The sequence below is a fragment of the Saccopteryx leptura genome, chromosome 2, assembly GCF_036850995.1.
Source record: "Saccopteryx leptura isolate mSacLep1 chromosome 2, mSacLep1_pri_phased_curated, whole genome shotgun sequence".
In the NCBI taxonomy this organism is placed as follows: domain Eukaryota; kingdom Metazoa; phylum Chordata; class Mammalia; order Chiroptera; family Emballonuridae; genus Saccopteryx; species Saccopteryx leptura.
In genome coordinates this window covers 357,595,240-357,609,918 of record NC_089504.1, presented here as the reverse complement: position 1 = coordinate 357,609,918, position 14,679 = coordinate 357,595,240, and the positions used below count along the sequence as shown (strand labels likewise).

The following is a 14,679-nucleotide window of genomic DNA, read 5'->3' as shown; positions in this document are numbered from 1 at the left end:
TATGTACTTTATAAAATATATTCCCAAGTAGAAATCTAAAGAAAAGGGATAAAAATATATAAATAAGGTTCTAATGTTTTCTTGCCACATTATTAATCTTGTGATCCCCTGGGGGTATGTGTCTTTTACTTTGGCGATCTCTGTGCATTTAAAATATATTTTTAATTAAGTTAATTCATTAATTTATTATAAAAAGCTTTATTGTTTTCATTTGGTCCAACTCATGGGAGAGGGCTCCCAGACAGTTAAAAGGATTCCTAGTGGTTTCAGGGAAAGGTGCAGGCAAAAACCAGACACCACCTGACCAGGCGGTGGCGCAGTGGATAGAGCATCGGACTGGGATGCAGAGGACCCAGGTTTGAGACCCCGAGGTCGCCAGCTTGAGTGTGGGCTCATCTGGTTTGAGCAAAGCTGACCAGCTAGGACCCAAGGTCTCTGGTTAGAGCAAGGGGTTACTCAGTCTGCTGGAGCCCCCAGCAAGGCACATATGAGAAAACAATCAATGAATAACTAAAGTGCCACAACGAAGAATTGATGCTTCTCATTTCTCTCTGTTCCTGTCTGTCTGTCCCTCTCTCTGTCTGTCTCCGTCAAAAAAAAAAAAAAAAAAAAAAAGCCAGACACCGAGGGAGGCAGAGGGGCTCCTCAAAGGCCTCTGGGCTCCTTTTTGGGAGAGGCAGGGAGAGAGAGAGACAGGAACATCGAGCTTCTCCTGTATGTGTCCTGACCTGGGATCAAACCAGCAACATCCAGCATGCCAGGACAACGCGCCAGCCAACTGAGCTATCTGGCTCTGGCTGGCCAGGGTTTTATTTATTTTAGAGAGACTGAGAGAGGAAGGGAGAGAGAGGGGAGGGGGAAGGGGAGCATTCATTTGTTGTTCCACTCAGTCATGCATTCCTTGGTTGCTTCCCATGTGTGCCCTGACCGGGTATCGAACCCGCAACCTTATGTTTCCGGATGACACTCAGTCGACCAAACTAACTGGACAGAGCCAGCTCCTAGTCATGTCTGAGGGTGAGTCATCCAAAGAGACATTCGCCCACTCCGGCCTGGGGGCTGCCAGCCTGCGGAGGTGAGTCAGGTGGTCGCCCATCTTCTTGATGAGTTTCGCCTGCTCACCCAGGAAGTGGTTCCCCAGGAAGTCACGGAGCTGAGGGTCTGCGCGGGCAGAGCCCAGGCCCTGCAGATCCAAAGGGCCCGGTCCAGGTTCTTCTCCAAGGCCGTGGCGGCTTCCCTGGCGTCCTGAGTGTCACCCCACTCTTCTAGAGAAGGCCTCGGCACATCCTGGAAGAGAACGTGGCCGGGCGCTGGTTTTGCATCTTTAAGAGCCGCTCAGCGTTCTCTGCTTCCCCTGGGCCAACGCTGGGAAGAAGTGGCCCACGCCCTCCAGAGCCGAGTCTTCGAGGTGGAAACAGAAGCCCAGGGAGAGGTAGGTGTGGGAGCCTGCGGGTGCAGGGTGACCGGGCGGTTGACGGCAGCTTCCACCCGGGTGGAATAATTCTGATGAATTTGGGAGCTTGTGGCCGTTCGGCAATAAGGAGTTAAGGGCAAACACCGGTGCTGGCTGGTCTCGGAGGCTGAGGATGCTGGGGTGGTTCTGACGGTGGGGACTGGAAGAGAGGTCGCAGCGTGGTCGGAGGCTGGAATGACGGGTCCCTGGGTCGTTCTGTCCACACTCTGTTGAAGTGAAGCAGATCCGGGGACCACCGAGGGCACTGAGAGAGGCTGTGGTTAAGGCTATCATTTATTACTTATTATTTTTTTGTAACTTGGTGACAGAATATGTCTATTTTATGTATTTATGTTTTGTATTTTATTGATTTTTGGGAAGAAGGGAGAGAGAGAAAGAGAGAGAGAGAGAGAAAGAATGAGAAAGGAGGGGAGAAGCAGGAAGTGTCTGTAGTTGCTTCCTGTATGTGCCTTGACCGGGCAAGCCCAGGGCTTTGAACCGGTGACCTCAGCATTCCAGGTTGATGCTTTATCCACTGTGCAACCACAGGTCAGGCCTAAGGCTATTCTTTAAAAAAAATTATTGATTTGAGAGAGAGGAAAGGGGAGAGAGAGAAAAACATTGATTTGTTGTTCTACTTATTTATGGAATCAATGGCTGAATCCTGTATGTGCTCTGACCAGGGATCGAACCTGCAACTTTGGCATATTGAGACAATGTTCTAAAAACCGAGCAAGCGGCTGTGTTTTTGAATGATATTCAAAGTGTCTCATTCTGAAATTTAACGCCTATCTCAGGGTAGCCCAACCTACTTCTCTGACCATTTTCCACTTGCTTATTCCCATTGATAAAATTCTACCTGTTCTTCCCTCCTCTAGGGAACCTTTATCAACTGCCCTGGAGGTGGGGTTCCCAGGTTCAGAGCCCAGCCTGTCTGTGTGAATCAGTCTCTGCACATTCTCTGCATCATGTAGGAAACACACTCAGAGGGTACAGGGTCACTTTGTATAAAGTGTGGTAGGAAGAGTTCTAAAAGCAACCCCCAAGATTTCACACTCTTATCTTGGAACAGTTGAATATGATAAGATGTGAGTTTCACACTTATGTTATATATAGTTAATCTTTTATATGGTTATATATACAGCAGGTCCTTGAATAATGTTTCATTTAATGTAATTTTGTTATAACATTGATGAGATACAGTAGGAACTTAACTCTTGTTAGTATCAGTTAGCCTATGGTAAATTTGTTTCATTATACCTCATTTCATTTAAAGTAACAGAATTGATGATGTTAAGTGAGGGCTCACTGTGTATATGTATGATGTATACACAATTGGCCTTAAGACAGGAAAATTGCCTGACCAGGCGGTGGCGCAGTGGATAGAGTGTCGGACTGGGATGCAGAGGACCCAGGTTCGAGACCCCGAGGTCGCCAGCTTTAGCACAGGCTCATCTGGTTTGAGCAAAAGCTCACCAGCTTGGACCTAAGGTTGCTGGCTCAAGCAAGGGGTTACTCGGTCTGCTGAAGGCCCGCAGTCAAGGCACATATGAGAAAGCAATCAATGAACAACTAAGGTGTCGCAACGAAAAGCTGATGATTGATGTTTCTCATCTCTCTCCGTTCCTGTCTGTCTGTTTCTATCTATCCCTCTCTCTGTCTCTGTAAAAAAAATAAATAAATAAATTTTTTTTAAAAAGTGAAAAAAGCCTGACCAGACGGTAGCGCAGTGGATAGAGTGTCGGACTGGGATGCAGAGGACCCAGGTTTGAGACCCCAAGGTTGCCAGCTTGAGCGCGGGCTCATCTGGTTTGAGCAAAAAAAAAAAAAGCTCACCAACTTGGACCCAAGGTCGCTGGCTCTAGCAAGGGGTTACTCAGTCTGCTGAAGGCCCATGGTCAAGGCACATATGAGAAAGCAATCAGTGAACAACTAAAGTGTTGCAACAAAAAACTGATGATTGATGCTTCTCATCTTTCTCCGTTCCTGTCTGTCTATCCCTCTCTCTGACTCTGTCTCAAAAAAAAAAAAAAAAAAAAAAAATACAGGAAGATTATTTGGGTGATGCCTGACCTGTGGTGGCGCAGTGGATAAAGCGTCGACCTGGAACGCTGAGATCACCGGTTCAAAACCCTGGGCTTGCCTGGTCAAGGCACATATGGGAGTTGATTCTTCCTGCTCCTCCCTCCCCCCCCCCCTCACTCTCTCTTCTCTCTAAAAATTAATAAAAGAAAAAAAAAGAAAAAATTAAAAAAAAAGAAAAAGATTATTTGGGTGGGCCTAATCTAATCACAGGAGCCCCTTTAAAATGACAGAGGAAGTCAGAGATTTGAAGCATGAGAAAGGTGCCAGTTACTGTTGCTGACTTTGAAGATAGAGGAGCCACATGATGAGGAATAGAGAGGCTTCTAGGAGCAGAGAGTAGACCCTCCTTGACAGCTAGCAGAAAAATGGGGACCTCTGGTGTGGTGAACTCATAATACAGTGTACAGATAATATGCTATAGAATTGTGCACCCCAGTGTCACCCCAATAAATTCAATATAAGGGGAAAAAAGATTGGGAAACACCTGGGAAAAAAAAGGAAAAAAGTGGGGTCCTCAATCCTACATCTGTAAGAACTGGATTCTGTCAACAACCTGAGTGGACATGGAAGCAGATTCTTCTCCTTTGCCTCCAGAAATGAACACAGCTCTGCCAGCACCTTGACCTTGGCTCTGTGAGACCATGTGCAGAAAACCCAGTTGGACCTCTGGCCTACACTACAGAACTGTGAGCTAACGAATGGGGTTGTTTTAAGGCACTAAGTTTGTGGTATGTTGTAATTTAGCCATAGAAAAAGCATACAAGAGGCTTTGTCCCTGAAGACCTTGCATAATTCAAGGTACATATTCTTTTTTTAAAAAATAATAGTAGCTAATATTTTTAAGACTTTATTAAATATTTTAGAGACAGGGGAGAGAGAAAAGGGAGGGGGGAGGAGTGGGAAGCTGCTTCTCATAGGTGTCTTGACCAATTGACAAGCCCAAGGTTTTGAACCCACGACCTCAGCATTCCAGGTTGATGCTTTATCCACTGTGCCACCGCAGGCCGCAGGTACATGTTCTTTTTTTTTTTTTTTTTTTTTTTTTTTGTATTTTTCTGAAGTGAGAAGTAGAAAGGCTGAGAGACAGACTCCCACATGCGCCTGACTGGGATCCACCTGGCATGCCCACCAGGAGACAATGCTCTGCCCATCTGGGGCGCTGCTCCATTGCAACCGGAGCCATTCTAGCACCTGAGGCAGAGGCCATGGAGCTATCCTCAGTGCCGGGCCAACTTTTGCTTCAATGGAACCTTGGCTGCAGGACGGGAAGAGAGATAGAGAGAAAGGAGAAGAGGAAGGGTAGAGAAGCAGACGGTCACTTCTCCTGTGTGCCCTGGCTCGAACTCGGGAATTCTACATGCTGGGCCAATGCTCTACCGCCAAGCCAACTTGGCCAGGGCAATGGTACATATTCTTTTTTTTTTTTTTTTTTTTTAATATATAAAATTTTTGGAAACGGGGAGAGACAGTCAGACAGACTCCCGCATGCGCCCGACCGGGATCCACCCGGCACGCCCACCAGGGGCGACGCTCTGCCCACCAGGGGGCAATGCTCTGCCCCTCCGGGGTGTCGCTCCGCCGCGACCAGAGCCACTCCAGCGCCTGGGGCAGAGGCCAAGGAGCCATCCCCAGCGCCCGGGCCATCCTTGCTTCAATGGAGCCCCGGCTGCGGGAGGGGAAGAGAGAGACAGAGAGGAAGGAGGGGGGGGGGTGGAGAAGCAAATGGGCGCCTCTCCTATGTGCCCTGGCCGGAAATCAAACCCGGGTCCCCCGCATGCCAGGCCGACGCTCCACCGCCGAGCCAACCGGCCAGGGCCAATGGTACATATTCTTAAAAGAATAAAAGTAGGCCTTGGTCAGTTGGCTCAGTGGTAGAGTGTCAGCCTGGCGTGCAGGAGTCCCGGGTTCGATTCCCTGCCAGGGCACACAGGAGAAGCGCCCATCTGCTTCTCCACCCTTCCCCCTCTCCTTCCTCTCTGTCTCTCTCTTCCCCTCCCGCAGCCAAGGCTCCACTGGAGGAAAGTTGGCCCAGGTGCTGAGGATGGCTCCGTGGCCTCTGCCTCAGGTGCTAGAATGGCTCTGATTGCAACAGAGTGACGCCCCAGATGGGCAGAGCATCGCCCCCTGGTGGGCGTGCTGGGTGGATTCCGGTCAGGCACATGTGGGAGTCTGTCTGACTGCCTTCCTGTTTCCAACTTCAGAAAAATACAAAAAAAAAAAAAAAAAAAAAGGAATAAAGGTAAAGGGTGGATGAGTTCTTGCAGTGCGTAGACCTACCACCATTGTGGCATAGTTTTGTTTTTAGCAAGCTTTTAGTTTCTGAGGATTAGCTCTAGTATTTTAAAGAGGCTTCCTTATAAATTAGAGACCTGATGGTCCATGTCATGTTGTCTGGATTTCTTCAGTGTTTTATCACCTCTGACACCTATTCTAAAGTTATTGATTTTGGGGGGTGTTTTTCAGCCCCCTAATTAATGGTTTTGGAGAACATGGTTCTAGACACTGCTTTCTGTGCTCATGTGCCACTTTCCGCAGTTCTACAAACTGAACGCACCCGTGCAACCAGAGCCCACGTCACGAAGGTGAACACTTCCATAACCCCAGAATCTCCCCTGTGGTCCTTTCTTGTTCCTATAGGGGTAACCACTATTCTGACCCAAACAGCATAGGTTTATTTGCCTGAATAAACCAGACGGTAAGTGATAATATCAGAGAATGCTAAAGTAACAGCCCAGTAGTAACCAAAATTACTGGCCACAGTGCCAGTGCATGCCAACAACAGGGAGCTTTTCAAGACAGAAACAAACAAGGGTATAGCCGAGGCTTTCACACTCTATGCAGGGGACATGTTCTTGAATGTCTTATAATGAAAAACTCTGATAAGTCTAGTATTTTCATGAAATAACTGTGACAGGATTTGCTTCACATTTGGGGCTTAAAGGGAGATTTGTGAATGTCTTTAATATTGCCCAATTTCTAATTCAGCATACAGTACTTCAAATTCGCACACTCCTCTTAGAACCCAACCCTCTCTGTACCCCCCATGGAGTTGTGAGGGACGCGTTCTAGCCTCTCTGGGACCTCAGGGCCCAGCCATGGTGACTGCACAAGGTTCTGGAACCAGGCTGCCCCAAGTCCAGTTCCCCTCTGCTGCTTCCTTGCCCCGGGAACCTGGGTAAGCTCTTCCTTTTCAGGGTCTGATTTCCCGCATCTGCGGACATGCTCTGGGGATAATGAGAGGAGCTAAGGAATAGAAAGCCCCTGGCACACAGTAGGAGTCAGAGCAGGTTGGTTGGCACTGCTCTCTGGTGAGACGGAGAGGCCTGCTCTCCTGCCACTCTGACAGCTTGTCCCCCATGCACTGGGAACTTGACTCCCCAGAAGACTGAAGCCAGTCAGCCTGGGCTGGAAAGTCTGGTGGCTGAGCCCCCAAGGAAGCTGGGATGTAGGCTCAGATGCCGGGGTCACAGGCCCAGTTTGAGCAAGAGCAAAGAACAACGGGTCCCTTTGATCCTGGCTGGAGATAGTTGGACACACCAACAGTTCTGGGAATTCAGAGGCAGGAGTGACGGGGGAGGGGCAGAGGAGGAGACATGGAACTGCAACCCCGGCCTCTTGCTCCTTCTCCAACCATGCAAAGAGGAAGGAGGTGACCAGCATGAGGAGGTGAGGGGCATAGGCCAGGACACTCGCCCTCCCAGGGGAGGAAAGCAGAGGTAACCCATCCCCCCACCTCCACCCCCTCACATCCCCTGAGTTCCAAATCCATTTCCACCTCTGTTTAAGTCCAAAGTCCCGGGCACTGGAGATGCCAGGGTCGGCACACTAGGAGCACAGACAAGCAGACACGCATAAGCACAGGGCTCAGAGCCCTTGCATGGGCCCTGCCCCTTTCTCTCCCATTGTCAAGGGCTGTCTGCACACCCCGATTCTCCAGGCTTCAGCTTCCTTCTTAGCCTGGGATCTGCACAGCACTGAGGGATCCGGAGTCACCCTCAAGACCACCAGCAAGTAAAAGGGGAAGAGAGGCAGACACAAGGGGCCTGACGGGGGTGGGGGGTGGGAGGAGGGGTGGAGGGGACCAGCTGTGGAGAGGGAAGAGGCAGAGTGAGAAAGCTTCAGAGGATGGATTTGGGGTGACAGACTTGGGAGGGAATGAGGGAAAGGAGAAAGATCTTCATGTAGCCACCTATCACTTAGAAATAGATGGGAGCCCACAACTCACTCTGTTCAGTCCCAATCTCAGCCCTAATCCCAGCTTTGACCCAGTCCCAGGTCCGGCCGGCCCTACCATGACAAAGGAGTATCAGGATCTTCAGCATTTGGACAATGAGGAGAGTGACCACCAGCTCAGACAAGGTAAGGGGCTGCCTCCTCGTTTCTGAAGGGTGAGCATTAGGGGGGGTCTGGCTTCCTTGCCTGAGCTCCTGCTTCTTTCTGTGACCCCTGATTCTGTCTCTGAGTCTGCCCTATCACAAGAACATAGTGTCTGAGCTGACCCTTAGGGGAGGTACAGGGTGTGGGATGGAATCCCTTTCTTGGTGATGGGTACCCAAGGCCTCCCGACCCTCGCTATATTACCTACTTTTCAGGATTTCAGGGAGGGGGTCGGCCCGTGGGTGGGTGTAGGGTAACTGGAAGAAGTTAGGTGCTTCCTCCTTTCCGCTTCCAATACGGTGAGCCTTTGGCTGTGTGTGTGTGTGTGTGTGTGTGTGTGTGTGTGTGTGTGCGCACGTAAGGTTGATGTCAGGCTGGGGTTTCTGGGATCAGTTTGGTCAAGGGGTAAGATTTTTATGAAGAGGTTGGGGCGAGGGTGTCTCTGATCTGAGGGAGAACAAGCCTCCTACATCAAAAAATAGATGCCCATATTTTCTCATGTGAGCAGGAATGTTCCTTGGGCTGAGCCAGGATCCAGTTCTTGGGTGATGGGAGTGGGCAGTGCCCTTTGCTGGGTAAAGGGGAGGCAGGGGAGGAGAGGAGGCCCCCACACTCCAGCTCACTGGGCCAGGACTCCCTGGGTGGGAGCAATTTGAGGAACCTGAAATTTGGTTACTCCACCTTCTCTTCCTGCACCCAGCCAAAGAGCAGTGGGATTCATGTAGAGAGAAAGAAATCACCTTCTCTTGCCCCACCTTCAGGGAGGAGCACTGATTCCCCAGCGGGTCTCCCATTCCACCAGTCTCCCAGCTCACAAACTCCATCCTTAAGGATCTGATGAGGTTCATCGGCTGCAGTGACGCGGTCAGGCCACGAGGTGTCAGCAAAGGCCCAGGGTCTGGATAGGGCTAGGGCAGGCTGGTCAAAGCTTTGGTTCTGTATGTAAAGCTCCTTCTTTCCCCACTTCCAGTTGCCTCTGGCCCCTCGGTGTCACCCACTGCTCATATTTTTTTTCTTTTTCTTTTTACTTTATCGAGAGAGGCAGGGAGGGAGGCAGAGCAGAGAGACAGAGACAGTAACAAGGAGCTGCTCCTGTCTGTGCTCTAACCGGGGAATCTAACCCACAACCTCTGCACTCCTGGCCGAAGCTTCCGAGGTATTCAGCCGGGACTTCAGTCTTAATCTACGAGATTCTTCCTAGTCTACGAGAGGAGACTTAGCCTGCTCTCCTCCTCGGACCCCAGGGCTGCCCCAGACTGCGCTCTGTCCCTGAGACCCTGGTCCTCTCTCCTCTTGCAGGGCCACCTCCTCCCCAACCACTCTTTCAGCGGCTCTGCTCTGGACCCCGCCTCCTCCTGCTCTCCCTGGGCCTCAGCCTCCTGCTGCTGGTGGTTGTCTGTGTGATCGGATCCCAGAGTGGGTGTCCCCCCGGGGGGCGGGCGGGCGGGAAGGGAACAATGTTGGGGGGTTGATACCTGTGACAGTGGACACAGGCCTCTCGTTTGGTCTAATCCACACCCTCTTCTGCCCAGACTCTAAACTGCAGGAGGAGCTGCGGGCCCTGAGAGCGACGTTCAACAACTTCACAGCGAGCACAGAGGCTGAGGTCAAAGACCTGCGCGTCCAGGGTGAGGGGGGCGAGGCTGAGGCTAGGCGGCCGTGGGACGCTCGCGATGTGGGGCCACTGAGCAAGTTTCTCCCCCAGGAGGAGGTGTGGGCAGAAAGATGAAGTCCCTGGAGTCGCAGCTGGAGAAACAGCAGCAGGACCTGAGTCAAGGTCAGGGAGGAAGCATGTGCGCCAGTGCATACGTGTAGAATTCAGGGGTTCTCTCGGGCCAAACCAGGGGTTTTGTGGCAGGTGCATCTGAGATGGATCTTTGGTCCTGCATACAGACGCAGGCCCCTCCCAACCGCAGTATTCATACTGACCGCCGTTCTCTCCTCTCTCGACTGCTCCCCTGTCCCGTCTGTGCTTTCTCCCTAGATCACTCCAGCTTGCTGCTCCATGTGAAGACGTTTGTGTCTGACGTGCGAACCCTGAGCTGTCAGCTGGCCGTCCTCCAGGGCAATGGTGAGGCAGCGATGCCCCCGGCTTTACTGACTACTTCCCCTCTGGGCGGAGCCTCAGCCCCTCCCCTTCCCTCTGGACCCCTCCCCTCCTCTCCCAGGCTCTGAAAAGACCTGCTGCCCCGTTAACTGGGTGGAGCATGAAGGCAGCTGCTACTGGTTCTCACGCACTGGGAAGCCCTGGCCTGAGGCTGAGAAGTACTGCCAGCTGGAGAACGGGCACCTGGTGGTGGTCGGCTCCTGGGAGGAGCAGGTGAGGACTGGGGGTAGGGGGGGCTCCTCTGGGGGCCTGGCTGTTTTATGGAGAGGTCATCCTCCTCCTCTTTCTTCAGAGATTTGTCCAGCACCACATGGGCCCCGTGAGCACCTGGATGGGCCTCACTGATGAAAATGGGCCCTGGAGATGGGTAGATGGGACAGACTACGAGACAGGCTTTAAGTGAGTGTGGGCGCTCTGCACTCTCTGCCCCTCCAACCTGGGCCCTGCTGTCCCAGCTGGGCGGGTCCACGGGCAAGAGGGGCTCCTCGGCTTGGCTGAGAGTCAGGCCTTGTGGAGCCCCACTATGTCTGTGTTCTTAGGAACTGGAGGCCGGACCAGCCGGACGACTGGTATGGACATGGGCTCGGGGGAGGCGAGGACTGTGCCCACTTCACAGATGACGGCCGCTGGAATGACGATGTCTGCCGGAGGCCCTACCGCTGGGTCTGCGAGACAAAGCTGGCCAGGGCCAGCTAGCAGCCTCCTCTCCTCTAATTTATTTCCTCAAGGCCTTCACCTGTCCGAGGGTCCTTGTTTGGGGATCCTCCTGTCTGGGGCCATCTGCTTATTCCAGGGATTTTCATCTAGGATTATAAGGGATGGGAGAGGATGGTGTCTGCGGAATGAAAATGATGTTTGGAGGGGCGGGTGATTGAAAGCCACACCACTTTCTAGTTTGTAGGTTATTATTGTCAACTTTTTAAAGAGTAAAATGAAGAGAAATATACAAAACATCAGTTGACTGGTTACGGGGAATTAAGAATGAGGGATGGGCCTGATCGGTGGTGGAACGGTAGATAGTGTCAACCTGGGAATCTGAGGTTCCAGGTTTGAAACCCTGAGGTTACCAGCTTGCGTGCGGGCTCATCTGGCTTGAGTGCAGGGTTGCTGGCTTGGCTGGAGCCCCCCAGTCAAGGCACATATGAGAATCAATCAATAAACAACTAAAGCGTTGCAACTATGAGTTGATGCTTCTCATCTCTCTCCCTTCCTCTCTCTCCAATAAACAAACAAACAAACAAATAAATAAATGCCTTTATTCTATTTTAGGGGTTTATTTTATATTCTTTTTTCTTTTTTCTTTTTTTTTTTTTGTATTTTTCTGAAGCTGGAAACGGGGAGGCAGTCAGACAGACTCCCGCATGCGACCGACCGGGATCCACCCGACATGCCCACCAGGGGGTGATGCTCTGCCCATCCGGGGCATTGCTCTGTTGTCACTCTGTTGCGACCAGAGCTACTCTAGCGCCTGAGGCAGAGGCCACAGAGCTATCCCTAGCGCCTGGGCCATCTTTGCTCCAATGGAGCCTTGGCTGCAGGAGGGGAAGAGAGAGACAGAGAGGAAGGAGAGGGGGAGGGGTGGAGAAGCAGATGGGCGCTTCTCCTGTGTGCCCTGGCCGGGAATCGAACCCGGGTCTTCCGCACGCTAGGCCGACGCTCTACCGCTGAGCCAACCGGCCAGGGCTGGGCTCTACTTTTTTAAATTGATTGCCTTTAGAGAAAGAGGAAGCAGAGAGAGAGAAAAAGAAACATCACTTTGTTGTTCTACTTATTTATGCATTCATTGGTTGATTCCTGTTTGTGCCCCGACTGGGGCGAGGGATTGAACCTGAAATCTTGGCAAAGGGGGACAACACTCTAACTAAATGGGATAACCTACCAGGGTGGAGACTTACAGTTTACAAGGGCCATGCTGCCTCTGCTCATGGCTATGCTCTTGTCACCAGTAAGACAAGAAACTGCCTGACCAGCTGGTGGCGCAGTGAATAGAGCGTCGGACTGGGATGCAGAGGACCCAGGTTCAAGACCCCGAGGTTGCCAGCTTGAGCACAGGCTCGTCTGATTTGAGCAAGGCTCACCGGCTTGGACCCAAGGTCGCTGGCTCGAACAGGGCGTTACTCGGTCTGCTGTAGCCCCACGGTCAAGGCACATATGAGAAAGCAATCAATGAACTAAGGAGTCACAACGAAAAACTAATGATTATGCTTCTCATCTCTCTCCGTTTCTGTCTGTCCCTCTCTCTGTAAAGAAAAAAAAAAAAAAAAGAAAAGAAACAGACCATCCTTAAGCCGCCAGATGCCTGGACTGTGAGCATTTCAGCTCTTTAACCGCCAACGCATGGCTTGCATGGCAGGCGACCCCACTCCTTTAATCGTACTGTTAACCAGGAGTGCCAAGTCCTTGGGCCCCGGAGGTGCAAAACTTTGGTTGTATCACTTGCTCAGCTATGGTTCCCAAAGTATATTTTCTAGGCATCTGTCTGGTTAGGGGGCACCTTCAGCCTGAACCATTCTTGGCCTTAGCATTGATATAAAGTACCATGGATCAAATGTTTGTGTCCTCCCTTCAAATGTATCTGTTCAAGCCCTAAACCCCAATGCAATGGTATTTGGAGAACAGGGCCTTTGGGAGGTGTTTAGGTCGTGAGGGTGGATCCCCTTACAAGAAGAGGAAGAGACCAGAGACCCCTCTCTCTCCACCATGTGAGGACACAGTGAAGGTGGCCATGCGCAAACCAGGGAAAAAGCTTATATCAGACAGTGAATCTATGGGCATCTTGATATTGAACTTCCCAGACTCCAGAACTGGGAGGAGTAAATGTTTGTTGTTCCAGCTGTGCAGTGTGTGGTATTTTGTTACAGCAGTCCCAGCTGGCTACAGCACAGGGTCACTAGTTCTGTCTTTTCCTTTGCTCATGACAGGTTGCCCTGGGGCCTCTGACACCCTTCCTTGTCAGCAGACCTTATCTGGAGCCATCTCTGTCCATTAGGGAGGTTCTAATGACATTAAACCTCCAAAGATGGCCCTGGCCGGTTGGCTCAGTGGTAGAGCGTCGGCCTGGCGTGCAGAAGTCCCGGGTTCGATTCCCGGCCAGGGCACACAGGAGAAGCGCCCATCTGCTTCTCCACTCCTCCCCCTCTCCTTCCTCTCTGTCTCTCTCTTCCCCTCCTGCAGCCAAGGCTCCATTGGAGCAAAGATGGCCCGGGCACTGGGGATGGCTCCTTGGCCTCTGCCCCAGGCGCTAGAGTGGCTCTGGTTGCGGCAGAGCAACGCCCCGGAGGGGCAGAGCATTGCCCCTGGTGGGCGTGCCGGGTGGATCCCGGTCGGGAGCATGTGGGAGTCTGTCTGACTGTCTCTCCCCGTTTCCAGCTTCAGAAAAATACAAAATAAATAAATAAATAAAAATAAACCTCCAAAGAAAAGGGATCAGGGTTCTCCACCTCTTTAAAAAAAATTTTTATTTAAAAAATTTGAATTTAAATTTATTTAAAGCCTGACCATGCAGTAGCCGAGTGGAGAGAGTATCAGCCTGAGACACTGAGGACCCAGGTTCGAAACCTTGAGGCCGCCAGCTTGAGCACAGGATCATTGGCTTGATCCCAAGGTTGCTGATTTGAGCAAGGTGTCACTGGCTTGGCTAGAGCCCCCTGGTCAAGGCACATATGAGAAAGCAATTGATGAACAACTAAGGTGCCACAGGAAGAATTGATGCTTCCCATCTCTCTCCCTTCCTGTCTGTCCCTATCTGACCCTCTGTCTCTCTCGCTAAAAAACAAACAAACAACAACAACAAAAAAACCAAGGTGTGTTTTCTATACAGTAATTGCAATTGTGTATTTTTATTTTTTAGAGACAGCGAGAGTCAGAGAAAGGGACAGATAGGGACAGACAGACAGGAATGCAGAGAGATGAGAAGCATCAATCATCAGTTTTTCATTGTGGCACCTTAGTTGTTCATTGATTGCTTTCTCATATGTGCCTTGACCGTGGGGCTACAACAGACTGAGTAACCCTTTGCTCAAGCCAGTGACCTTGGGTCCAAATTGGTGAGCTTTGCTCAAACCAGATGAGCCCATGCTTAAGCTGGCGACCTCGGGGTCTTGAACCTGGGTCCTCCGCATCCCAGTCCGACGCTCTATCCACTGTGCAACCGCCTGGTCAGGCTGTATTTTATTTATTTTTTTAGTGAGAGAGAGAAGTTGGGGGAGGAGTAGGAAGCATCAACTCATAGTATTACCAGCTTCTCGCATGTGCATTGAGCGGCCACACCTGGGGTTTCTGAACTAGTATATTCCAGGTGGATGCCCTATTCACTGTGCCACCACAGATCAGGCCTTATTTGCACCTCTTAATCAAAACCTAAATAACTGCTTTAAGCTATTAGTAAGGCATCTTATGCAAATACTGTATTTCATATATATGCAAACTAAAACCTCTAATTTAATTTCCGAGCATTTCAGAATTAATGTGTTTAGGAAAATGTAATCAATAATACTAAAATTCTGTTATGTTAACTTATCTTACACACTTTTCTAATTGGTGATATATCAGTGTCACCATGTTGATGCTCATGAAAGTTACCATAGACTTATAACATCTGTATCATTTTTTTTTTAATCTTTATTTTTTTTATTTCATTTATTCATTTTAGAAAGGA

At 50.6% G+C, this 14,679-nt stretch overlaps 1 protein-coding gene, 1 long non-coding RNA gene and 1 other non-coding gene across 5 annotated transcripts; 2 read left to right on the top strand and 1 right to left on the bottom strand.

Annotated features, from left to right (window-relative positions):
* The first annotated feature begins 7,333 nt into the window (after window positions 1-7,333).
* On the top strand, window positions 7,334-11,199 carry ASGR1 (asialoglycoprotein receptor 1). 3 transcript variants are annotated; one of them, XM_066364689.1, is made up of 9 exons: window positions 7,334-7,549; window positions 7,797-7,897; window positions 9,215-9,331; window positions 9,448-9,543; window positions 9,621-9,692; window positions 9,900-9,986; window positions 10,084-10,235; window positions 10,315-10,421; window positions 10,562-11,199. In XM_066364689.1, exons 1-9 carry the CDS (start codon window positions 7,416-7,418, stop codon window positions 10,716-10,718), a joined length of 1,023 nt encoding a protein of 340 aa, XP_066220786.1. In that variant the 5' UTR covers window positions 7,334-7,415; the 3' UTR covers window positions 10,719-11,199. The 3 variants fall into 3 exon arrangements, with proteins under 3 accessions (XP_066220786.1, XP_066220784.1, XP_066220787.1); XM_066364687.1 differs by having other exon boundaries at window positions 7,773-7,897; XM_066364690.1 differs by having other exon boundaries at window positions 7,426-7,549; window positions 7,808-7,897.
* A 431-nt stretch (window positions 11,200-11,630) lies between these two features.
* On the bottom strand, window positions 11,631-11,706 carry TRNAA-AGC (transfer RNA alanine (anticodon AGC)). Its single transcript has one exon. It is a non-coding gene; the product is annotated as a tRNA-Ala (tRNA).
* Window positions 11,707-11,712: 6 nt separating this feature from the next.
* LOC136393786 (uncharacterized) lies at window positions 11,713-12,564 on the top strand. Its single transcript, XR_010749128.1, has 2 exons — window positions 11,713-12,094; window positions 12,179-12,564. It is a non-coding gene; the product is annotated as an uncharacterized lncRNA (long non-coding RNA).
* Window positions 12,565-14,679: the final 2,115 nt, after the last annotated feature.